This window comes from Jaculus jaculus, chromosome 4 (assembly GCF_020740685.1).
Source record: "Jaculus jaculus isolate mJacJac1 chromosome 4, mJacJac1.mat.Y.cur, whole genome shotgun sequence".
Classification (NCBI taxonomy): domain Eukaryota; kingdom Metazoa; phylum Chordata; class Mammalia; order Rodentia; family Dipodidae; genus Jaculus; species Jaculus jaculus.
Window position 1 is genome coordinate 49,915,648 of NC_059105.1, and position 27,357 is coordinate 49,943,004.

The window sequence follows — 27,357 nt, forward strand, 5'->3', positions numbered from 1 at the left end:
TGATGATTTCTCAGATTTTCTCTAGGCATCTTTCTTATGGTTGGGCAGTCTTTTCCAGCAAGTACCCCTGCTCCTTAGCAGAAGCATTCTATGTACTTTTTGTCTGCTCAAGCTATATGTTTTTTTTAAATTTTTACTCTCCTCTTCTTTTATACCAGTTCTCATCATAAATCAAATTTCCTCTACCACACAGGCTTGTGTGCAAGCATCACCTTGTGCTTCTGGTTCATGGGCTCTGGGGAGTCAAACCAGAGTCCTTAGACTTCACAGGCAAGCACTTTAACTACTAAGGCATCTCTCTAGCCCATGTTCGGTTCTTTTTTTTTAGTCTTCATTTTTCATTAAAACTCTTCACTTAATGATTCTTGACATTTCCTTCAAAAAAATTTTAATAAAATAAATACTAAATAATAAAAATTTAACACGACAGTTCCTTTTTAAGTTCTTATCTGTTAATTCAATTAATTAGGCTCAGCTTAATCTGGGTCATCTCTGAGTTTATTACTTATTTTACACTTTTTCTCTTCATTATGGATCTTATTTTCCTTTCTTCATGTACCTCAAGACTTATTTTTGTTGGACATTGTATAGAAGAACAGTGGTTACTAAAGAAGACAATTTTGTTCTCCCTGAGGAAAGCTCTCTGATTCCTATAAAGACAGGGTCATCTGGGTCATAGTGGAGTTGCCACTTTGGTTCCAGTTCACCTCTGGTCACCAAAGTCTCGAGGCTGGAATTAATCTTCTTCCTCTAGCGCAGTCTCAACTTTCTCCACCACTGCTTAGTCAGCAAAAGTCCTGCTGAGATTCAGTGTACAGGGACCTAGCTCCGTATGAGGCTCCGGCGCTCCAATCTGTCATTTCAGTCCACACAAGGCTGCTGAAAGTGCAGCTGGCTTCCACAGTGCCCACAGGGTGCCTCATGTATGGCAGGCTTGCTCTTTTGTCGACCTCAGTCAATTCTCCCAGTGACTCAAGTGACTGTCAGTTTCTGCTTGTCCAAGCAAGGGCATCCCTTCTCTTAACAGTTCATTCAAGTTCCTCTGTGACACAGGTCTCCAAGTTTAAAGAAAACTACAAGCACTTTAAATTCTGGGGGCTTTCCCTTCACGGCTACTCATTGCACGGCTACTCAGAGAACAATGGTCTCTTCTAAATGCATCATTCCTCCCTTGTTGAAAGGTTACACTCCCGTGCCTCCTTACCTATCATCTCCAAACTAAAATGCCACCTTTTCTGAAAAACTTACTAACCTCCTTCCAGGTGTTTGGTGGTTTCATTTTACTGTCATGACTGATTTACTGTCTGTGTGTCTCATGAGTGCTTGAGTTCCTAGATCACAAATACTTCAGCTGTGGACAGCTGGGAGGAAGGCAAGCAGGCAGAAATCTATAGCATCCAACACTTATGAAAATTATTTATTGTTTTTTAAATATATACTATGTTTTAAAGACCATATTATACACAACCAGTACATTAGTAAATTACCTTTAGCATCATAAAATATTCTGAGTGAAATGAGAATTACTAAAAAGAAGTACATTATGTTGAATAAAACTTTACTGATGGGATGTACCTTTCTTATTCCAAATGAAACATGTATCCTTAAAAATAAAAGTACCTGGGGGTGGGGAGGGAGGGAATTACCATGGGATATATTTTATAATCATGGAAAATGTTAATAAAAATAAAAAAATAAAAATAAAAAATAAAAGTACCTACTAATACTGGCTAGTAGGAGGAGGCCCCAGTATGCTTTCACCTTTTACAAGAGACCTGCTCAGCTCTCCAACTTTGGCACATTCTTCAAATACCAGAATTAAAGTGCAGTCCTGTAATATGCTCCCTGTTATATTTTTACATGACCCTGTGTTATGCCACCTAACAAGGTGGCTGTTTATATTTCTAATATAAAGGTATGAGTGACTAAATATGGAACAAAGTATTTTTAAACTACTGAGTAAAGTTCCATTCTTCAATTAAGATGGAAAAAAATCTTTTCAATATATGCACAACCCCATGTATCAAGGAAGTAAACACACTAATTAAAAATCAGAATATTTAAAATATACTATTTTTCTCATTTATTTATTTATTCATTTAAGAGAGAAAAAGGCAGATAGAAAAAGAGGGCAAGAGAATGAGCAAGCTAGGGCCTCTAGCCACTACAAATGAACTCTAGACGCTTACGTCACCTTGTGCATATGGCTTACATGGGTACTGGAGAATCGAACCTCGATCCTTAGGCTTTGTAGGCAAGTGTCTTAACCACTAAGCCATCATTCCAGGCCGAAAATATATTATTTTTGATATTTGAGAAATTTCTAGGGCAAAAGTACTTGGGGAGGGGGCAGGTGGAAACTGTCCAGGAGCCTAAATCAACTTGGAAATATGCTATCAAAAGAAAACAGATGTGGTGACTGGAGAGATGACTCAGTGGTTAAGGCACTTGCCAGCTAAGCCTGACAGCCTGGGTTTAATTCCCTAGTACCCAAGTAATGCCAGATGCACAAAGTAGCACATGTGCCTGGAGTTTGTTTGCAGTGGTAAGAGGCCTTGTTGTACCCATTCTCTCTTTCTTTGCAAATAAATTTAAAAAACTTTTTTTAAAAAGAAATAAAACAGAAGTATGATGTAAAAAGATATGACTACAACAAATAACTTAGCCACTGCTGGAAGGAAAAGATTTCTAAAGCTGTAGAGTAATTCTATGTTTCGTATTTGTTTAGCAAGGAACAGCTTACAGGCAATTGAAATTACATTATTAAACACATGAATCATTTCTAATAGTTAAAACAAATGACTAATAATTTAGTTTTTTAAAGTTTAAATTCATAAATACATAAAATTTTAAATTATGTATATTATAAATAAGACCTGTTGTAAGTTGTTACTGCACATACAGTTATACCATGTACAGGTGTCATCCTACCAGATGATATGGAGAGAAACCGCTAAGCAAAGATGTTCACACCACAGCAGAAATTAATCTACAAGAATCTTAAAGGCATAGGTATAAATTAGGATGGTTGAACTGTAGTTTTATCTTACACAGAAAATATTTAAATGGAAGCTAATGACAGCTGGTGAAATGTGAGTCTGTGATTCAGTCACTCAAAACTATCAGCACTAAGCAATATGAATGTAAAAGGCTTTTACAAGTATGCATGAATTTTTATCATTCATTCATCTACAGCAATCTGAAATGAAGACTTTGGGGGTTTTGTTGTTGTTTCCTAACCAGCCAACTGTAGTTAGGTGGGAAAGTGTTATGAAAAGCAGTGGCTGGTTTTGTAACTACTGACCTTTCAAACTTGTTGTTACTTAAGAAATAAACTAATGACAGTAAAATGTATTTGTTGACTATAACACTTTCTTAATATGCACTCCTAGTCTTACTTACATGAGGGAGAAGACTGAGGTTAGCAGGAAAAGAAAAATCAACAACCAAAGGGCAAAGATCAGATGGAGTCCATATTCAAGGATTGTTATTTCACAGTTCCCATGGAGATGAATACAGAAAAGCATGAGAACTATGAGTGATGCAGAAACACTGGCCATCCAGATTAGACTGGTCACTACTAAGATAAAAATAAATACTTTTAAGTTTTATAAGATGACTAGATTACTTCAAAGTACTTGACTGGATAGCCACTCAAACACTTCCTAATGGTTTCCTAACTTTAACTTCTAAGACCTGGGGTCAGAGCATTTCTAGAGAGGGACCATATAAAAGAATTATCTTCACTTTGTGCTAATGCATAACATACCTATATTTCATTAAAATATGTATGCATTTATTATTATACAAGCTAAATAATGATCATAGATAAGTTCATTTTCATTAACTGAATAAATGAGGTAAAATTTACTGTATTTTCTTATATTTCCTAATTAACTCCTTTTTCTGTGTGGATACAAAAATATTAATTCCTAAGCCAGGTGTGGTGGTGCACACCTTTAATCTCAGCACTCAAGAGCAGAAATAGGAGAAATGCTGTGAGTTCAAGGCCAGCCTATGACTGAGTTCCAGGTGAGCCTGGGCTAGAGTTAGACTCTACCTCAAAAAACATAGATATTGATTCCTAATAGGCAAAAGTAATAAGAGATTATACTGAAGATTGAGAAAATAAAAGAAAGGGTGCCAGACATAGTGGTGCACACTTTTAATTCCAGCTCTTGGGAGGCAGACATAGGAGGATAACTATTAGTTCGAGGTCAGCCAAGGACTACAGAGTGAGCTCCAGGTCAGACTGGGCTAGACCTTTCTCAAAAAACAAACAAAAAACTTAAAAATAAAAATAAAAAATAAAAGGGAAGGAAGAAGCCATATGAAAATTGTAGTACTTTGATCAGTTAAAATAAGGAATCACAAAAGTAAACATGAATTTACAATATAAATTGGAGAAGGGTAACAAGTCCTTTTTCAGAGCTAAGAATTCTTTTGAACATAATTCTGAGGAGGAGATATCTTTCATATTTTCTTAATTTTAAGTGTTCAATTATCAAAAATTAAGAATATAAAGAGGATTAAAGGAAATGCATGAAATTCAAGCCTAAAGAGAGCTTTTTTCTCCTTAGAAGTAGTTGTTAGAAGAATTTAAAAACTTATCAATTAGAATGCAATGAAATTACATATAGGTATACAAACTATAGGGCTGGGGCAACGGGTCAGCAGCTAAAGCTGCTTGTTTGCAAAGCCTGCCAGCCTGGGTTCAAGACTGCAGTACCCATGTAAAGCCTAATATACAAAGTGGCGCATGCATCAGGGGTTTGTCTACAGTGGCAAGAGACCATGTGTGCTCATGCTCTCTCTCACAAATATTTAAACAGAAATAGAAAAATTTTAAAGAAAACTTGTATATATTAAAACACATACAACTGAAATTATAAGTAAGAACAAGAATTCATATATTTATTCATTCAAACTAAAGTGTTACGGAGTTAGCGAGATGGCTCAGTGTCTAAAGGGGCTTGCCTGAAAAGCCTGACAACCTGGGTTCAATTCCCCAAGACCCGCATAAAGCAAGAGCACAAAGTGGCACATGCATCTGGAGTTTGCAGTGGCAGGAGGCCTTGACACACCCATTCATTCTCTTTCTCTCTCTATATATATATCTATTTGCATCTTTCTCTCTGCCTCTCTCTCAACTAAGTAGAAAAATTAAAAATGGAGCAAAAAGTGAGGACATAGATGTCTAGTAGAAGGACCAAGTACACTATTCCACCTACTTACACTTATATTTGAAGATTTTTGTAAATATACTTGAAATGACTGGCCCATAATATCTCAATGCTATGGTTTATTAACATTACAAATTAGTGATGTTGTAGGTATTTCAATAAAATACAATACACTGTTGATAAAGCAATAGGAAAATGAATGGTTTTTTTTTCAGTAAAATAATTCATCTATGGAATTGTTCAGTCCTGCACCCACGTTCCCTTGAGACTAATTCTACACTTAAGAGGTTTAGAGCTGATAACTGGAAGTTAACCAGACTTAATCCAGACAAAGCCCCAAACAATACATCTACAGACTCTTACTTTTTTTCCCTTTCTTTAAAGAAACAAGACAGAAAAGGTAAAATAGCATAAAGCTCCCCTCTTACCTTGTCCAAGATGTGAAGGCTTCTGAGAAAGTATGTGGCCACTATCATCTAAGACATACTGGGTGCTAAAATCATCATCAGCTGTCCTGGTTGTAATTAAAACCTGGAATTAAAAAACAACATCTTCTAGTAAAATGATCTTTCTTCCCTTTTTCCTTCATTCCCCCCCCCCTTTTTTTCTTTTTACTTAGTTACAAGGTCTTGCTATGTATCCTAGGTTGGTCTTGAACTCTTCCTGCATGCTGGGGCCACAGGTATGCATCACTCCATCCAGCAAAATGATCTCTTTATATACGACAACATGTTCATTATCAAATTACTCTTGAAACAGTTATCACAAAGCCAGCATGGTGGGTCATATCCATAACCTCTGTACTTGGTGAAAGATGGCTGTGAGTTCTACCTGGACAATAGAGTGAGTTTCAGGCCAGCCTGGACTGGACAGTAAGATTGTCTCAACAAGTAAAAACAAACAGAAAAAATTATCACCCACTTACTTAATATTGACAACAGTTTTAGATTACTTCTCTGTCAATATTTCAAGTTACACCTTTAATTACACAAAAGAACAGTATAACTTTTACTTTAGAAGTCACTAAGCTTTGCATATCATAATCAAAACACATACATCAGTATACCTGCAATGGCTGGGTATTATATGATTTTCATCTGTGAAAGCAGTATTTCAGTTACACTAAGGAAATCTGCTTTTTAATATTTCTATAAATTTATGAACAAATGAGTAATATTTTTAAAACTTTTTGGTTTATTTTTATTTATTTATTCGAAGCGACAGAGAGAGAGAGGCAGATAGAGAGAGTAAATGGGCACACTAGGGCCTCCAGCCATTGCAAATGAACTCCAGACAGGTGCACCCCCTTGCACGTATGGCTAATGTGGGTCCTGGGGAATCGAGCCTCGAACTGGGGTCCTTGGGCTTCACAGGCAAGCACTTAACTGCTAAGCCATCTCTCCAGCCCAAATGAGGAATATGTTAACCACTCCCTCATCTTCACAAATTTTGTGTACGATTATACTTCTGCATTTCAAGTTTATGGTTCAAAATAATTTAAAATTAAACACATAAATGTTTAAGGACATTTTTCTTGAGCTCAAACTTAAAATTCAATTGTTTTTTTTTTTTTTTGGTTTTTCGAGGTAGGGTCTCACTCTGGCCCAGGCTGACCTGGAATTAATTATGTAGTCTCAGGGTGGCCTCGAACTCACGGCGATCCTCCTACCTCTTCCTCCCAAGTGCTGGGATTAAAGGTGTGCACCACCACGCCCAGCTAAAATTCAATTTTTAACTGTATCTTTTTATTAATTAAAAAAATCATAATTAAATATATAAGAAAAAGTTGAGGGCTGGAGAAATAGCGCACTGGTTAAGGCACTTGTCTGCAAAGCTTAATGACTAGAGTTCGATTCCCCAGTACCCGTGTAGTATCCAGATGTACAAAGTGGCTTATACATCGAGAGTCCATTTGCAGTTACTGGTGGCCCTGGTGAGCCCATTCTGTCTGTTTCTCTTCTATCTCTCTGCCTGCAAATAAATAAATAAAACTATTTTTTAAAAAAGTGTTGAGAGGATTTCATTCAGTTCTAAACCAAAATTTCCTCACAATGCTAGACACAGAAATATTTTTTGTACGTGTGTTCATATGTGTATGCATGTGTAAGGAGACCAGAGGACAGCCACTTCAGGTCTTCTCTTGGGTTCCATCCCCTCTTCCCTTCCCTCCCTTTTCCTTTCTTCCTTCCTTTCTTCCTTCTTTCTCTCTCTCTCTCCTTTATTTCTTTTTGAGACAGTGCCACTCACCATCCTGGAGCTTGCTAAGTAGGCTAGACAAGTTGGCTAACAAGCCCCAGGGATCCTCCTGTCTCTGTCTCCCCAGCATTGGGATTACAAGTGGGTGCCACCACGCCTGGCTTTCTAATATGGTTTCTGGGGATTAAACTCAGGTCTTCATGCTTATAAGCACTTTACCTACTAAACCACCTTCCAATTTAAGAATGTCTGTACTTTTTAAAGCTACCCTCATCCTACTTACAAATCTTGTGAGATTAGCATAAAAACTAATCCTTGCCATAAAAACCAAAGGTGAGGAGTGGGGATGTTGGCAGGGAAAGCAAGATGGACTAGAAAGAGAATGGCCACATGACGTCCTAAAATTGGGTGTGATCTTTCTTGGCACCAAAGCTGACTATCCTAGAATTTATTTATTCAACTAGAAGCCACAAAGACTCAGTTCCATATCTGGAACTCATCTGGGCCCATTTGAGGGTGCTTTCATTCTGCCTTCAACAGATTTATTGTAATATGTGACTGCATGGAACACATCGGTACCATGTAGGGAACACCAGAAGTATCACCCAAAGTGTGGCTTTTCTATTTCAAAGTACTAACAGAGTCCAGTGGATTCTCTGAGTGATATCCAGAAACATTGTCTCAAGAAGCTCTTTCTCTGATGATTCAAAAAAGTCACTTTAAAAAGCACTGAAACAAATTTTTGAGTGCCACTGTACACAAGTTACTTCTTGTTCCACTCTGTTCAAATGCATTCCATGGTGTGACCATTGTATAATTTTAAGTGACCTGATAGCTAATATTAATCTTCCCTGCTACATTCCAACTCTTAGTATCTAATAGTGATCTCTTCTACTAAAGTTTATGCAAAACAAAGAGGATAAAAATTGCTAGAGATTTTCTTTCCAACATTTTACTTCATTATTCTACAATTGTCCCTTTAAAAACAATTCTACATTTAACCAACTGCTTCTCCAAAATGCCAAGGTCAATTGAATTCTATTTCTATTCTCCAAAGAGCTAGCCACCTGGCCTCACGTTGGTGTTACTAAGCAAAAGCAGTCCCAGAACTCTGAGTTCCAGTACTAACTCTGCCAGTGACTTCTAGATGGTCTTGAATAAAAGATTACACTATCATCTTTAAGAGGAGGGTGATGATAAGATGAAGATGATGCTAATACTTTATAAGGTTACATGGGATTTTGCCTTAACCACTTCACAGCCTTTTTATATTAATCTGTTCATGCTTGAACCGTACGAATACACAGAAATATAGCCACTGCACATGAACAAACTGAAATGCCAAAGTCAAATAGTGCTGACAATATAACATGTATGTTAAAACTTAAAAAAAAAAAAAAGTTGCATTTTCCAACAATAAAATTTTAGAAAATTACTACAATTTGTAGAGCACTGTGAAAATTTCATTAGATGAGAGATGCTTTGTAATTTAGGGCTAAAGACAGTGGAGAAAACACATATGCATGATTCACAAATTCATGAAATACAGTGTGTTCCTCAGAGGAAGGAGTTATATTACAAGAGTTCATTTCATCATATGACCCTGTGTCCTGGGCAGGAAACCTTTTCCCAGACCAGGCACAAGTTCAAAATGCATTAGCTGGTGCAGCAGCTAGCATCTGAACCTGCAGTAACTCCATCATCAGGAGCATCTCTAATATTACAAACTATTACTGGTGATTCCTACTAGAGATGTTGAGGAATTGTGGAAGTGAGTGAGTTGGGTGGCATCAAGAGGACAAATAAAGAAAGCCAAGATTTTAGAAAGGAGGAGTTTTAGAATTCCTCAGAGGACCTTAAGGGTTATGGTAACTATCAGTTCTTAAAAACTGTCTCAATTTCAAGGAATCACAGAATTATGATAAAATTAAAATTATATGAGCATTCATTTTCTCCTGATGTTTGGATAACATGTAAAGAAAAATATCAAGGATTCATCATAGCAAATGGGCAAAAATTCCCTAGACAAATGTTTATGCTTGATGTTGGGGCTGATACTTGTTTTATTTTTGTGATTCTGAGAACTGAACCCAGGGCCTTCCACATGATAGCCTAGTGTTCCACAAATGAGCTACGCTGTGAGCCTTAGGTTAAATTTTGCTTAAACAAATAATTTGATCCAAAAGTATGAGTCTGAAAATTAAGATCAACATTCTTTATGACTGAGGTGAATATGGACGCTTGCTTGTATGATCTGTCGTTTTCCTTCTGGGACACATGCGAACATAAGCACTCTGACTTCAGAACTCATACACACCTCACTCTGGGGAGAAGATAGCTCCACTACCCAGCAGTTTACTGTCTGTGAGGAAGAGACACTGAAGAAGAATATTCTGACTGCTTCAGAAATTCCCATGCATACTCCAACTGAAGCTGTGTGTCCTTTACATGACTGTAAAGGACACACAGGGCACCCAGTACTGAGAAAAAGGAATTAGAATCACTTGCTTGGCTCAAGAAAAGGGTTCTCTTTACCCCTTTATAAGTGTTCTAACTTCCAAACAGAATGCCTTAGCTTCTCCTCTTGCCCTTCCAAGCCATGGAAGAGGTGTTGCAGTCAGGTTGGCATTGCTGGTAGAAATCACCCAACCAAGAGCAGTTTGTGGGAAAAAGAGGTTTATTTAGGCTTATAAACTTGAGGTGAAGCTCCACGATGGCAGGGTAATACGATGGCATGAGTAGAAGGTGGACATCATGCCCTAGCCAACATAAGGTGGACAATAGCAGGAGGAGAGTGTGTCAAACACTGTCTTGGAGAAACTGGCTATAAAACCCATAAGCCCAGCCCCCAACAATACACTCCTTCCAGGAGGTGTTAATTCCCAAATCTCCATCAGCTGGGAACCTAACATCCAGAACACCTAAGTTTATGTGGGACACCTGAATCAAACTACCACAGGAGGCTTAAACAAACCTATAGATCCTATGTTATCACACTACAAAATTATTTGTAATGAAATATTACCAAGCACACTGTATCAACTTAAAAACATGCTGTTCTGGGCTGAAGAGATGGCTTAGCAGTTAAGGCAGTTGCTGGTAAAGCTAAAGGACTCAGGTTCAATTCTCTAGTACCCAAGTAAAGCCAGATGCACAAGGTGGTGCATGATTGCAGTGGCCAGAGGCCCTGGTGTGCCCACTTTCTCTCTTTCTATCTGCCTCTTTCACAGTCTCAAATAAATAAATAAGATATTTTAAAAATGTGCTGTACTGACAAAGCACCAAACATGAGTGCTATACAGAAGATGCCTGGTACTTCTTTTTCTTTCAAGAGAAGAAATAAAAAGGAAGCTATGCTACAGAATGAAGAACTTGTATGAAAATTAGAAGAAATTTAAAAAAAAATTAGAAAGGGCTGGAAAGATGGGTTAGCGGCTAAGGCATTTGCCTGCAAAGCCAAAGGATCTTGGTTCGATTCCCCAGAATCCACATAAGCCAGATGCACAAGGGGGAGCATTTATCTGGAATTCGTTTGCAGTGGCTGGAGGCCTGGTGCGCCCATTCTCTCTCTTCCTCTCTGTGCCTCCTTCTCTCTCTCAAGTAAATAAATAAAGTAAAAAAAAAAAAAATGAAAAGAAAAAGAAGGAATTTGTCTATGAATAGATATAAAGGTTCAGAAGTGATTTACTCAAAATGCGGAGGCATCTGCACGAATTTGAATACTGAGGTGCTGCTGCTTTTGCAACAGGGGAAAAAAACATGTTGGCCAGCTTTCTCACTTACAAGATACAGCTGCACACTGTTTTTCAGATTCAAGCCCAAAGTACAGTAAATGGCAATATTTAAGATACTTTAATATGTATTATCTTAGCTGACACTCAAATCATTACCCCTACACTTTGAAGAGGGAAAGAATTTCCAAAGTTAGTCTCTTTACTTATTTGGCTTTTTTTTTTTTTTTTTTTTTTTGCATCACAAGACACCATCTATTTAGCCACAGTGGTGGATCTCACGACACTTTACACTAGTTTTCTTTACTCTTCAGATTCTCCAGGCTTACGGATATCATCAATCTTCAAAATCATTCTAACCATTTGTGTTGCAAGAGAAATCTTTTGCTTTTTGCCAATCAAGATTTCTATGACATGTTGTTTCTTCATAGCATTTGTCCCCTTGTGCCAAGAGTCAATGCTGAGAGCAGGGTTCACCTCCTTCACTTGTTTGGCTCAGACTTCAGTCATGGTCTGGATGGGATTCATGCCACTGTTTTCAGCAAGGGCCATGGGGATGACCTCCAGTGCATCTACAAAAGCTCTCATGGCATACTGCTCTAAGGTCAGGCATTTACCTGCTTCTTGGCTAACTTCCAAGGCACAGGATATTTCAGCCACTCCTCCCCCGTACACCACGTGGTTATTACAGATGTTTCCAGATGACACACAAAGCATTGTGAAGGGATCGCTTGGCTTCCTCGATGATCATCTTATTCCCTCTTCTAATGAAGATGGTTTACAGCTCTGGAGTTCTTGCACTGCTCAGTGACCAGCATTTTGTCTTCTGTTGTGCCAAAGGAGATCTCCTGTACAACGACGGCGAAGCCCAGCTTCTCAGCTGTGAGCTCTGAGAAGCGAGGGACGATGTGACTGCTAGCTGCAATGGCAATCAGCTCAACCTCAGGACCTCCAACCCAGCAGAGTAAAGGCAGCCTGTTCCAAAGAACTAAACGATCTGCTTCATCATCAAAGCCCCTCTGGCAGATGGCCAGGTTAGTGCCAGTGTCTTTAATTTGTTGGATCATCTCTTCAAACTCCTCCTCCTCGTATTTCTGGAGGGCTTTGTAGTCGTCTACAGAGGTCACATCCAGGTTGTGCTTGGTCTTTGGTTTAGGTGGCTCAAATGGACACATGAGAATTGCAATCTTAGCATTATCCACTTTTTTCAGCATCTGTGGGTGACTGAAGTCCTTTCAACAATCACATATTTGATAAGTTTGGTGTCCTCCAGCCTTCCACCCACTTTGCCTTCTACTTTGATGAACTCAAAGTCAACATCTCTCTGCTCCATGTCCACCGCCGTGAGGATGGCATGCACAGCAATCTCAGCCATCTGCTGGTGACAGCTGTTGACCACTTTGGAGCCGAGTGTGGTTTTCATTCTGAATCAGGGGTTCAGTGTTCTTTATGTCAACAAGCACACTGTCGCTGATCTTGTCTAGGTGCTCAATAGCAATGCGGGCAGCCTGCTCGTAGCTGTTGGTGATTCTGATGGGGTGAATGACTTGGTCTAGCAGCTGCTCAACCTCTTCTAAAAAAGCACCAGCCAACACAACCACTCCAGTGGTGCCACCTCCAACTTTATCATCCTGGGATTTAAGACAGTTCAACCATCAGCTTGGCTATCTGATGATCAACATCCAACATGCTTAGAATGGTGGCACCATCATTAGTTACAGTCACTTCGCCATCCTTATCTACCATCATCTTATCCAACCCATTTGTTCCAAGTGATGTTCTAATCATATTTGCTACAGCTTTTGCAGCCATTATGTGAGATGTCAGGGCCTCGAGTCCCATGAGACGAGACTTGCGGTCCTGGTCCTTGATGATGAGGAATGGCCGCCCATACTCATTGAAGGCCAGGGTCTCCACAGACACCATGCTTGCAGGACCTGGGAGTTTCTTCCACAGCTGCGGCGGGGACAGCGCACGGACACAGAGAGACATAACTGCCTCTTAGGAGAACACGCCAACAGCTGGTACATGCACCTTATTTGGCTTTTCTTAACTTTCATTCCTTTTTAATGAGTTGGGATCTTGCATGTAGCCCCATCTAGTCTTGAACTTGTGCTACCCTTGCTCAACCTCCCTAGTGCTAAATTATGGTCATGTGTCACCTTGCCACATCTGTTTCACATATTTGGCCATGCCTCTATTCAAATACCTAGAATTTAAGACTAAGCTCCTGGGCTGAGTACATAGTTCAGTTGGCAGAGTGCTTGCCCAGCATGCACAAAACCCTGGTTATGATATCCCCAACATCACATAAGCTGGGTATGTTATGCAGGCCTGTAATCCCAAAACTTGGAAGGTGGAGGCAGGAGGATCATGAGTTCCAGGTTACCTTTAGCTACACACAAGTTCAAGTCCATCATGGGATACATGAGCTCTTAGCTCAACAAGTACAAAGAAAAGGAGCAATGGGAGGATGGCTTAGTGGATGAAGTACTTGCCATGCAAGCATGAGGAAATGAATGGACCCCCAGAATGCACAGAAAACTGGGCATGGCAGTACACATCTAGAATTCCAATGCTCCTCCAGTGAGACGCAAGTGGAAGCAGAATTCCTAGAAGATCACAGGCCAATGAGCCTGTGACACCAGCATACTAGAGATGCTGCCTCAAATGCATTAGAAGGCAAGGACTGAAACCAAAGGTTGTCCTCCGACCCACACATGTACCGTGACCTGACTCGCATGCATGTGCACGCACACACACACGCACACACACATAAAACAAAAAGAAAATAAAGAGCTGGAGGGATGGCTTAGTGGTTAAGGTGCCTGCCTGCAAAGCCTAAGGACCCATGTTAGACCCTCCCGATCCCATGTAAGCCATATGCACAAAGGTGAGGCAAGCAAAAGGTCATACATGTCCACTAGGTGGCACAAGCATCTGGAGTTCGACTGCAGTGGCTGAGGCCCTGGCATGCCAATTCACTCTCTCTCGCTCTAAAATAAAACTAAAAATTGGAAAAAAAAAAAAAAAAGCTACAAAAAAAAAAAAAAAAGAAAAGAAAAATAAGTGGATAGACTAAGGCTCCTGATTCCTAAATTCAGAGTTTGTTCTGACTTATTCCATCATCCTACTAAAACTAAGGTATAAATTAACCTACATCCTGCTCAAAAGCTTATGTGAGTTTAAAAAAATATTTAAATATTTGTATTTGTTTATTTATTTGCAAGAAGAGAGACAGAAAGAGAAAGAGAGAGAAAGTGCATATATGGGCGGACCAGGGCCTCCTGCTTCTGCATACTGACTCCAGATGAATGTACCACTTTGTGCATCTGGCTTTACAAATTGAACCCAGGGCATGAGGCATTGCAATCAAGCACTTTAACCACTAAGCCACTTAGCAAGACCCTGAAATTTTTTTTGGAGGGGGTATATATATTTACAGTATCAACCCCCAAAGCAATTTTTTTTATTACATGAATTTCATTATGTGATAGGAGCAACATATATAAAGAAGTCTTACTATTTTGATGAACTGTTAAAACAGGACTTTCCTCAACCTCTGGTTCATTCCAGCCATGTGGTTTAGCAATGTTTGGTGATATTTTAATGCCAAGAGGGATGGGGTGGGGGGCACATAGCTCAGTGGCCTAGTGCTAACCTAGTGTTGCTGAGGCCCTGGATTCGATGCCCAATCCCCAGCTTGTTATCTATCTATGCAAGGGGGTGGGGGGTGGGGGGGAGACCGAGATCAAGGAAGCACACTAAAAATGACAAATATATCAAATTTATTTGTATAAAGCAGTTTGGTGGACATAATACATCCATTTAGCCAGACAACAGTCGTAGTTTTCACCCTCGGGCTAAATGAGATATTTCTATCACACCCTCCAAGGCTCAAAGTCCACTGCAGGAAAAGTGGCAGAAAGGACATAAGAGCCTAAGGGAAACAGGCTTAAGCTTTAATCCCAGCACTTGGGAGGCAGAGGTAATAGGATTGCTTTGAGTTCAAGGCCACCCTGAGACAACATAGCGAATTCTAAGTCAGCCTGGTCTACAGCAAAACTCTACCTCGAAAAAAACAAAACAAACAAACAAACAAACAAAAAAGAGTGCTTCAATACTATAGTCCAGACACAAAGTAGCCTTGATATTCATGACCTCCCACTAGCTGATGCTACCAACAAAAGACCTACATTATAGGAGGAAAAAAATGATATCAAAATAGAAGAGAGAACTAACAGACTAGGTGGAAAGAAGAAATTCAGTGTGTGTGGGGGTGGGGGATTGGGAGGTGGAAAAGGGAGGCTTATGGGAGGGGATTATGATCACAGAAGACCTACCTGCAGGCATAGCCATGAAACAGCTCTAAGAGAGATCAGTAAGGACATTTATTGAAGAATAAATATTCTAGGGTGATCAATCATGCCAGGAAGGGCAAGGCAGCACTGTGTTGAACTGGAACTGGGCCTTAACCCTTTGTCAGTCATTGGATATAAGTAGCTTACTCTGATCTCAGTGGAGGCAAGGACAAACGCCCCAGAGAAACTCAGCTGTCTCCTTCTTGACAGCACTCAGTGCTGAAGTAGGGTTTGGGCAGTAAATAAACCTAAATCATTGGAATCATTTGCATGTGTAACAAAATAAAACATGCTGAAAGATTCCAATCTTATCAAGTTCAAGAACAGGTAGGACTAATCTGTGCCTCTGTTACCTCTGAGGAATATTAACTGGGAGAGCTCAGGAGAGACCATTGTTTTTGTTGTGCTCGTTGTTTGATTTTTAGGTAGGGTCTTGCTCTAGGTCCGGCTGACTTTGAATTCACTACTAGTCTCAGAATGGCCTTGAACTCACAGTGATCCTCCTACCTTGGCCTCATGCTGAGATTAAAGGCGTGTGTCACCAAGCTTAGCCCCCATTGACTTTTATATATTTTAATTCATTATTCTGTGTATTTGTGGACACAAACCAGATAGACACAAGTATGTACGTGTGATTTTCCAAATTATTTGTAAGAAAAAGATTCCATAAAACATTGTTAATGTTTTTAAGATAAATAAATACTTGGCATTGCAATGTGAAAATTGCTAATTTAATTTATATAGTTTTCTACTATCGTGATAATGTGGGATTTTTGATGAGCAAAATTATTTTCATTATTTATACTCAAAACCATATGAATGTCTAAAGCATAAAAGATATGGGCTGGAGGGAGGGTTCAGCAGCTAAAGGTACTTGTTTGCAAAGCCTGATGGCCTGGGTTTAATTCCCCAATACCCACATAAAGCCATAAACACAAAGTGACACATGTATCTGGAATTTGTCTACAGTAACAGGAGGCCTTGGTGTGCTCATCCTCTCTTTCTCTCTCAAATAAATTAATTAATAAAATTGAAAACTACAAAAATAAAAGGTAAGGTAAGTGAAGTTAACTAATAAAAAAAGAAAACAACAAACAAAACACAGTGACCAATAGCCAGACACTAAAAGTGCCATCTAAAATCAGAAGGAGGAATCTAGGTATGGTGGTGTGCACCTTTAATCCCAGCACTTGGAAAGCTAAGGTAGGAGGATCTGTGAGTTTGAGACCAGCTACAGAGTGAGTTCCAGGATAGCCTGAGACAGAGTGAGTCCCTACCTTGAAAAAGCCAGAAAATAAGTAAAATAAGACTAAATAAACAAAATCAGAACTGGAGTGAAGAGTTGGGTAAATCACACAGCTCATGTGAAGCATATTTGTAAAAAATAAGTGTAGTGCTGCCACCTAGCAGACAAAACTGATTATGGCCAAATTCAGCCCTATACGTCTAGAAAACATAGACAAGTCAATACATGTTTTGTGGCAATACTTTACTTACCAAGACAAACTTTGAATGCTATCTGCCAATTTGGACAACAGCTAAGCCATCAAATAATTATGTTCTAAACCAGCCACATGGCTTAAGCAAGAGTCCCAGTGTAGAAGTTCAGAGACTTCAAATCGTACCCTATTTGAAAACTAGACTTATTGTAGCAGACAGACACAAAGCTGAGGGTCCCATATTCATTTTCTAGGGAGAAAGATGGGCAATGCCCAATTGTACCTTCCACTTGATCTCCAAAATCTATTTTGAGGGTCAGTGAACTCTAAATAAAGCAAGTGCTGAGTAAGAAAAGTACATGCTGTGCTAGATTTGGGGTAAAGGCATGAGTGCATGTCAGGATTTCCTCCTTCAGTGAGGTCTGAACATCTGGGTACCAGTAAGTAAGGGGCTCTGGTCCTCTTTGTTTCAACAGCAAACTCTCCCACTGACACTTCACCAGCCCCTCAATTCCTCTGGTCTAGTTAGAACAACTCCTTACAGCACTCTGAAGTCAGAGTAACTGAATACATAGCTAGGTCCTTAACCAGAAAAAGAGTAAAATTGCACTTTGCCAACACTTCAAAGACAGAAGGACAATGGAAAGACCACACAAATCTGAACACATCACTGCAGATAACAGGGCACTGAGTAAGCAGATGAACAATGACCAGAAGAGGGCATAGCGATAGTACCTCCTAAGGAGCCCATGCCATCTTTTCCAGATACTAGGTACAAAATGATATCATTCTCACTAAAACATTGCCTTTCAGCCTAAGCACAAAAGAAATGTCACTGCACAAACTTCAGTAATGTGTGTGAAAGGTCCTCACAATTACCCTCAGTAGCACATAGATACTCTCAAACAATAAAACCGAGCCCAACACCCACAGAGTAACAGCACGGCAAAAGAAGGTAGCAAAGTCATGGAATCAACAAGTAAGACCCAGAGAAATAAAAACACTGAGGTTAAAGATGGGCTCTGCCGCATGCTGGTTATAAAATCTAGGGCAGTGTAGTATGATTGGTATGATGCAACCCAGCATTACCAGGCACTGGAGTGATGGGCATAGAGAAAGGACAGAAGTATGAAGAGCAAACTCCCAGGAGCCAGTCTGCTTCCAGCTATCCATGGTGTAGGACAAATCAATTCACATGTCTAGAACTCCACCTCATTATCTATAGTTACCAGAGTGGTGTTTCCAGTGTGTGGTGCACGGAGCAAGTGCAGTGATAATGCTTTGCAAAAAGCACTCCATAGTCAGGTAGGTGTAGGAAAATGAAGATTTATTCGTTTGTTTATTTATTTACAAGCAGAGAGACACAGACAGAGCATGGGTGCGCCAGGTCCTCTTACCACTACAGACTCCAGATGCACGCACTTTGAGCGTGTGGCTTACGTGTGTGTTCAGGACGTACTCCTGAGCTGGCATGCTTTGCACTGTTGAGCCATCTCCTTCCCAGCCCAGGAAATGTAGACTCACAATGTATTGTAGCCTAATAAAGGCTCTGAGAAGTGCTAGAGTTAAATGTTTAACTTTTTACACATTTTTTCCAAGCTAATGATCTACCAACCTACTTTTTCCTCTAATGAATATTTTTTAACATTGTGAAACACACGTTACTGTTCCTCAAGAAACTAAAGACAGAATTATCATAAGCTATAACAAAGGCACTTCTGGTTATCAACCCAAAAAGCTGTGGCGGCAGGGACAAGTGTTTGTACTCCCGTGTTCATAGCAATACTACCCCAAATCACTAAAAGGTGGAAGCAGCTCAGGCATCTACTATTAGACGAATGGATAAACAAACTGCGGTATAGATATACAATGCCATATTACTCTCAGTCTTTTTTTTTTTTTTTGGCCTTTTAAAAAAATATTTTATTTTTATTTTTTTCTTTTAATTTTTATTAGCATTTTCCATGATTATAAAAAAAATCCCATGGTAATTCCCTCCCTCCCCCCCCCTTCCCCTTTGAAATTCCATTCTCCATAACTCTCAGTCTTTAAAGGAAGGAAGCATTTTTTTTATTTATTTGAGACAGGGTTTCACTGTGTAGCCAAGGCTGGCCTCAAAGTCAATGTCATCCTTCTGCCTCAGCCTCCCAAGTGCCAGGATGACAAACATGAGTGCCACACACCTGGCTTATGTTTCAACCTGCACAAACCTTGAAGACATGATGCTGAATGAAATCAGCCAGGCACAGAAGAAGAAATGCTTCCCCATCCATGAATCACCTACTATAGTCAATTTATAGAGACAGAAAGTACAGCTGCAGTTACCAGGGGCAAGGAGAGCACGGGAAAGCAAAGGGATTATTGTTTCACTTAAGGAAGATGAAAATGATCCAGAACAGATAGTACCAATAAATGGACAACAATATGAATGTATGTAATGCTACTGAACTGTTTAAAAAGGGCTAAGCTGGTAAATGTTATGTTAAATGTTTTCCATATATTTGAAAACAAATACTACAATGTTCTTTTCTTAATCCTAATATTTCATGATTATGAACTCAATAAAATAGTCAATTAAATTACCTTACCTCAGCTATACTACATATTGAACCCAAGGCTTCCCCACGAAAACCGTAAGTTGTCAGATTCCCGAGATCTTCATGACTATTTATCTTTGAAGTGTAGTACTTCACTGCCGTCACAGGCACATCAATGGCCTTGATTCCCTCGCCATTGTCCCGAACTTCAATTTTATCAAATCCATAGTTTTCCTATGGGAACACAAAGACATTTTTAGTTCATAAAAACATTAAACATGGAAACATTTAGAAGTACAAGTAAAACAACTTGATCATTTAGTAACCTTTAATGAAAAGATAACACAATAGAACCGGGTGTAGTGGCACACGCTTTTAATCCCAGCACTTGCAAGGCAGAGGTAGGATCAACGTGAGTTTAAGGCTACCCTGAGACTACATAATAAATTCCAGGTGAGCCTGGGCTATAGTGAAACACTACCTCAAAAAAACCACACACACACACACACACACACACACACACACACACACATAAATAAATAAAAAGAAAAGAAAACATAATGGAAACAGGAGATTAAAACGTTATTTCTAATTCCTAGTTATGGTACAATGAGAAAGTCATCTGTTTCCTCTGGACTCAGATTCAACTTTTAAATAAGAAGGTCAATGTATCCTTTGACAGTTTTATTAATTGTTTTGCTATCATCAGTATTTATGATAATTTATGCTTGAACTTGACTAAAAGTTCTTCTGAAATAAACCTTTTTTATACATTATCTGTCAAATGAAATAAAACAGAACACTACCATCACCAGAAAAACACTATCTGAGCTGGGAAAACAGTGGGAAAAAATAACTGGGTAAAGTACTTGTTTTGTAAACATTAGGACCTGTGTTTAATCCCAATATCCATGTAAAATCCTAGAACTATGGAGATGGAGAAAAAATGATGCTTGGAGCTCATAGGCTAGGCAGTCTAGACTAACTTATGAGGTGGATGGTACTCCTGATGACAGCAATCAGGATGCCTTCTACCTTCTACACAGACACACACATGTGCACGTACGTGTACACGCCACCCACACACACCTGTACTCACAAATATGAAGACACACACATGAAGAAAAAATAACACCTGTCTGATGAATCAAGACTTGGGCAATTATTATTAAATTTCATTTTGATTATTCCCTTATTTATTTCATAAAAACATATATTTAAACTACAACTTCCTACATTTGTTTTGGCAAATATCACCAAATAGGCAACTACTGAGAAAATATACCTAATTTGATAATCTCTGTGAGTTTTTAATTTGAAAATTAAGAAAACAATTTGAGGGCTGGAGAGATAGCTTAGCGGTTAAGCGCTCGCTTGTGAAGCCTAAGGACCCAGTTCAAGGCTCAATTCCCCAGGACCCACATTAGCCAGATGCACAAGGGGGCGCACGCATCTAGAGTTCGTTTGCAGTGGCTGGAAGCCCTGGCATGCCCAATCTCTCTCTCTCTCTTTCTCTCTCTGTTGCTCTCAAATAAATAAAAATAAACAAAAAAGTACTTAAAAAAAAAAAAGAAAAAGAAAACAATTTGAAAATTAAGAAAACTCAGGACAGGAAAGCTGGCTCAGAGGGTAAAAGCATTTACCATGCATGAGTACCTGATCTGCCCTAAGCTTGTTCCCCCACACCCACATAAACAGATATGGTCATGCTGTTGCAGCTACCTTTTTACTGCTGGCAGGACATACCCAGCCAAAAGCAGCTTGTGGAATAGGGTTTATTTTGGCTTACAAACTCGAGGGGAAACTTCATGATGGTAACGAATGATGTAGCATGAACATAGGCTGTACATCACCTCCTGACCAACATTAGGTGGACAACAGCAGCAGGAGACTGTGCCAAACATTGGCAAGGGGAAGCTGGCTTTAACATCTGTAAGACTACCCCAACAATATACCTCCTCCATAAAGACTCCAATTCCCAATTACCATCAGCTGGGGATCAAGCATTCAGAACACACGAGTTTGTGGATGGGGGCACCTAATTCAAACCACCACGCATGCATACTCATAACCCCAGGCCTGTGGGGAGGTAGAGACCAAAGAATTGCTGAGATTTACAGGACAACCTATATAACTGTAAATGGCAGCTCTGAGTTCAATGAGAGCCTGTCTCTCAAGGAAACATGTGGATGAACAGTGGAGGATACTCAATGTCCTCATGTGACCTTCAAATACATGCACATCTATACACACACATATGCATGCACTACACAAACACACACCACCCTGAACATATTACATACATACACACAGCCCACCCCCCACACAAACACAAGCAAAAAAAAAAAAAAAAAAACCCACAGGCTGGAGAGATGGCTTAGCAGTTAAGGCACTTGCCTGCAAAGTCAAAGGACCTAAGTTCAATTCCCCAAGACCCACATAAGCCAGATGCACAAGTGGGCACATGCATCTGGAGTTCATTTGCAGTGGCTAGAGGCCTTGGTATGCCCATTCTCTCTCTCTCTGCCTATTTCTCTCTTTCTCTCAAATAAATAAATAAAAATAAAAGATTTTTTTAAAAACTCATTGCATAATTCTCTAATATTGAATCAAAAATTCCTATAGTGATCATGCTTTATATGAATACCACATTCTTATACATGGTAGTCAATATTTATCATAAGCTTGACTCCAAAAAGATGTATTATGGCTGGGCATGGTGGTGCACACCTTTAATCTCAGCACACAGGAGGATGAGGTAGGAGTATCACTGTGAGTTCAAGGCCAGTTTGGGCTAGAGTGAGACTCTACTTTGGTGGAGGGAGGGGGTTGATGTATCACCACAAATTATAAAGGGAGAAAATTCTTCCTAATATTATAATGAATGTGTTTTATGAAATGATATTGTTTTAATAACCTAAAACTATATAATAGCATATATGTCACTATTTTTAAAATAAATTTACATACAATACAGTGGAGGGAAAATCTGTCTCAATCTAAAATTAAGTTGACTTTCTGGGAACAGCATGTCTGCTTCATTTTATTTAAAAAAAAAAAGGTGTATACATATATATGAACTTGGGCTAGAGAGATGGTTCAGTGGTTAAGGTGCTTGCCTGCAAAGCCCAAGAACCCAGGTTTAAGTTTCCAGTACCCATGTGTGGTGGTTTGATTCAGGTGTCCCCCATAAACTTAGGTGTTGTAAATGCTAGCTCCCCAGCTGATGGATATTTGGGAATTAATGCCTCCTGAAGGTAGTGTATTGTTGGGGGCGGACTTATGGGTATTAAAGCCAGTTTCCCCTTGTCAGTGTTTGGCATACCCTCCTGTTGCTGTGGTCCACCTTCTGTTGGCCAGGGGGTGATGTCCACCCTCTGCTCATGCCATCGTTTTCCCCTGCCATCGTGGAGCTTCCCCTCGAGCCTGTAAGCCAAAATAAATCTCTTTTTCCCAGAAGCTGCTCTTGGTTGGGTGATTTCTACCAGCAATGCTAACCGGACTGTTAACACCATGTAAGGCCAGATGCAAGGTGGCACATGTATGTGGAGTTAGTTTGCAGTGGCTAGAGGCCCTGGCATGCCCATTCTCTAGCAACTTCTTTCTCTCATAAATGAATAAATATTAAAAAAATATTAACTAGAGAAATCTAATCTTACATCATTAATAAGAACTCCAAAATCTGAATAAGAACACAAAAATTTCTATAAAATATTTTAAATAACAACAGTATATATAAAATAATAATAAGTCTGGGCTGGAGAGATGGCTTAGCGGTTAAGCGCTTGCCTGTGAAGCCTAAGGACCCCGGTTCGAGGCCCAGTTCCCCAGGTCCCACGTTAGCCAGATGCACAAGGGGGCACACGCGTCTGGAGTTTGTTTGCAGTGGCTGGAAGCCCTGGCGCGCCCATTCTCTCTCTTTCCCTCTATGTGTCTTTCTCTCTATGTCTGTCGCTCTCAAATAAATAAATAAAAAATGAAAAAAAAAATAAAATAAATAAAATAAAATAATAAGTCTATATTGAGCAGTGCGATTAAGTTATTCATTTTGAAATTCTAAAAAGTAGATATTGATCAATGTCAAGAGACCACATTTAATATACAATCAGGATACAAAGTTAATTTACTTCTATAGGAATGCTTTAGTTGGTTTGGTGACATCATTACAAAAAGAGCTTTCTTTGTTCTCCAGAAACATTGAAGAACAATATGCACATTTCATGAAATTCTTATGTGACATCTGCTAGACATCAGAATATGATCTTATGTGTTGTCACTTGGTCTCTTATGACTGCATGAAATGCATGAGACACTAATGTCACAATGTCATTCTTCAGGCAAAACTAGCATACTATCTTAAAACACAATATAGGCTTGGTATGGGATAGGACAGGAGACCGGGTCTAAAATTGTGTCCCCTGGGGTAGTAGCACCAGGCTCAACTAAGAATTTTGTCAGAAGTGCAAGGTGGAGAAGCCTCACCTATTATCTCATTTTAAGAGCACAGCTTAGTAATGACCCAACAACCCCCTAAAATTGATGTACTGCAAATATTGTGAGAATTATAGGCTTAGATAAAAGATCCTGATTCAGAAACACCAGATTCTAATCTCAGCTTGGCTATTTATAAATTAATGTGACTTTTTAGGAACATCTTCAGAACATTAGCTACCTATAAAACAGGTCTACCAGTTAATAAACAGTTTTTAATTGGCTGGGATTTGATAGCTATTTCATACAACTTATCTGAGAGTTTTACTCTCAGATGCTGGATCGTTCTACAATATACTCCTATTATCATTATTCATAACACCAGAGTACTAGAAGTAATACAAATTGGTGAAAATCAGATTTTTTAAAAAATCATTAAAACTTTATTATTAAAAATAAATGTATAAATACATACTAATGGGAGGGATTGCTTGCTTATTTTTATATAATTAAATCCTGGCTACATATATTTGATTGCAGGACACAAAGCACCTTCTATGCTTTTCAGAATTGATCAACGGATTTTCTAAACAACAGTGATAGGAAAACCATTTTATATAAATATGGTACAAAATGGCAGAAATTTGTTTAGGGCCATTTCAGAAATTGTTGGAAATGCTGTCCTACACCCAAACCAAAATTCATTAAATGACTTTTATGAAGGTCCAGGAAGCAACTCTAAAAGTGGTCACAGAAGAACATGCTGGGTTTTATGCAGTGGCCATCTTCTCGACAGTTTGTATTCCCACTATGCACTCTGCGTTATAAATGTAGGCAGTCCTAACTGGTCAATGTTTGACTGTGTGGAACCTGGGTTTACAACAGGGCAAGTCTATAGTACTACGTGGTGGTTAATCTTTACAACCAAACATTCCAACAAAATACAATCTAAAAATACACTTATCTGATACTTATATGTTGAGGAGTGATGATAGGAAAATATTAAAAACCTTTTTCTGTAATTAAACCCTGGTTTCTTTAAAAACAGAAAACTTTGCATGTACTACAGAAACAATGAAATTCATAACATCCAGTAGGTCTCAGATGCTGAGCAGTGTTCACTGGTGTTACATGGAGTGAGGGCATGTGCAGTGAGAACTAGTCATGCTGTGTGTTCAGAATCAAGGTTCTATGAGTCATGTACTGGAATGCTGGCAAATGCTGCCCCAAACACCTCAGATTCACCATGTGTTTGACTCTGACTTCATTTTTGGTCAATGCACATTCAGAAACCTTTTACTATTATTAATTTCTATTACAGGACCACCGGTGTTCGTCACAACACAGTGTAAATAGCTGTGATTTAAGTCATTAATTCACTGATTTAACATGTAGCATGTAAAATACTAATATTATAAAGTAACAAGGCAAATGGTATTGAAACAAGTAGCCACTAAGACATAAGGAGGTTAAAATGTCAGTAAAATATGAATGAACAGGGACAAATATTAGAGGGCACTATAGCCATTAGATAGATATCTTAGGACAGAGTCCTAAGATATATCAGTTCCTTTATAATTTCCTTTAGTATAAGGATACTGTTAATTCAAATGAAAATTTATTTTTTTTAAATATGCTCTTAAGATAAAAGATCCAATGTCTTGGGAACATTTAAAAGGTGATAATTTAACAAGGAAGTAGCAGGCTCTTTTCTGCTTTAAAGGTCATTGGTCTCACCAACACACTCACCAATCTGACATCTATGCTTGTGGCACCAGCATCCAAGGAGTTCTCAATGAGCTCTTTTACAACACTGGTCACTGAAGTGATAATCTGAGAACTTGAAAGGAGGCGAACTGTTGCTGCAGACAACTGTTTCATTCTAGCTTTGAGTAGACTAGCTAGAAGATAAAAACACAAGTTGTAAAATAAGAATTATTAAACACTCATAAAAGAACCAAAATGCAACATTAGGTAATATAGTAACAGATCACAATCACTGAGTCATGTTGTATATCAGGCTCCACTTTAAGCATGCACTCTATTAATTCATTTGCTTATTACTAATTCTATTTGAACTGTGTACCATTATCTCTATTTTATAAGATTATTGAGGCACAGGAAAGAAACATTAAGTACATTCAGTTATTAAAAGGCAAGGCTAAGGCTGGAGAGATAGCTTAGTGGTTAAGGCACTTGGCCTGCGAACCCTAAGGACCCATGTTCAACACTCCAGGTGCCATGTAAGCCAGATGCACAAGGTGACACAAGCATGCAAGGTTGTACCTGCACACAAGTGCGCACACGTGTCTAGAGTTCGCTTACAGTGGCTGAGACTCCCCCTTCTCCCACTTGCATAAAAAAAGACCAGTCCATTGGGTTTGTCTTAAAAAAAAAAAAGTCAGGGATAGTACTTAAACACACACAAGTCTTTCAACATATCTTCTATTGCTATGTAATCTACGTACACCCTACAAAGAAAAATGACCAAAACAGATTTAAAAATCCACAATAAATGGACTTCCTGGTATGATAATATACTAGAAACTGCCTTCTTGTGACCCAGTGAAGAAGAAAGTCAGACTAAGAAAAAAGACTCTAATCCAAAGAGAGAAAGAACTTTGAAATTTACAGGAGTAGTGACAAAACAGCTGAAAAGTTCAAAGGAAAAGGATGACACACCAAAAAGAAACATTAAAGCTAAACATAGCTCTAGCCTTGGATCTACCATGGGGAGAGGTGCAGCAAGCCTCATCCAAAAGCAGTTTGTTTCCTCTTTTCTGAGTGGTAATGGGTTTGAGCCTTTAAGAAAAAACTGCTCAATAAGAAGATCCTCAAAGAAAACCACAGGAGATTACCAAAAGCAACCAACTTACAAACCACCACTGCAACTCAATAAACATGAAAAAGTAAGTATGACTTCTGCAAATGAAAATTCCTCAATTTCCATCTTAGGTCCTGGATGCAATTTCTCTGAGCTTGTGTCTTGAGACCAGAGAGCTGTGCCAATAAACCTGAACTAGCTTTGTTGATCAGGTCTGATTCGGTTCTTCACATCGATCCACTCCCTCGCCCCACCCCATGACTCTCTCCCTTCCTCCCTCCTCTCTTCAGGCTCCAGCCTTTCCCCCAAAGCTTCACCAACTCATCAGCACTCCTCTCCTGTGCCCTCAACATGCCTTTCTTTGGCCTTGCCTTCCCTTACACAACCCCACCCAACTCATCCAGTTCTCCACCCCAAGCTCCCTGACCCCTCACCCAGCCATTTTGTCAGCTCTTGAGACTCTTAATCCATCTGACCCCTCTCCAATTGCCTCCCATATCCAGTTCCATCAGCCCCTTGATCCTGGCATCTTCCCCCTCTGAGAGGTGGCTGGCTGGGGCTGAAGGTGTTGCCCTGGTACAAGTTCTGTTTTCTCTCCAGGACCTATCCCAAATCAAAGAACACCTTGGCTCTTTCTCAGCCAACCCAACTTCCT

At 39.2% G+C, this 27,357-nt stretch overlaps 1 protein-coding gene and 1 pseudogene across 5 annotated transcripts in view; both read right to left on the minus strand.

Annotated features, from left to right (window-relative positions):
• The window catches only part of Pms1 (PMS1 homolog 1, mismatch repair system component), a 92,689-nt gene that overhangs the window by 53,012 nt on the left and 12,320 nt on the right, over positions 1–27,357 (minus strand). For 4 of the 5 annotated variants that reach the window (XM_045147968.1, XM_045147967.1, XM_045147966.1 and 1 more), the window contains exons 2-4: positions 25,628–25,779; positions 19,499–19,681; positions 5,612–5,714 (exon numbers count right to left, since the gene is read on the minus strand). In XM_045147968.1, coding sequence (XP_045003903.1) covers positions 5,612–5,714; positions 19,499–19,681; positions 25,628–25,759 — 418 coding nt within the window. In that variant the 5' untranslated portion in view covers positions 25,760–25,779. Of the gene's footprint in view, positions 1–5,611; positions 5,715–19,498; positions 19,682–25,627; positions 25,780–27,357 lie in introns of those variants that run through there. The other variant, XM_045147970.1, reaches the window with a different exon arrangement.
• LOC101595343 lies at positions 11,414–13,036 on the minus strand (annotated as a pseudogene).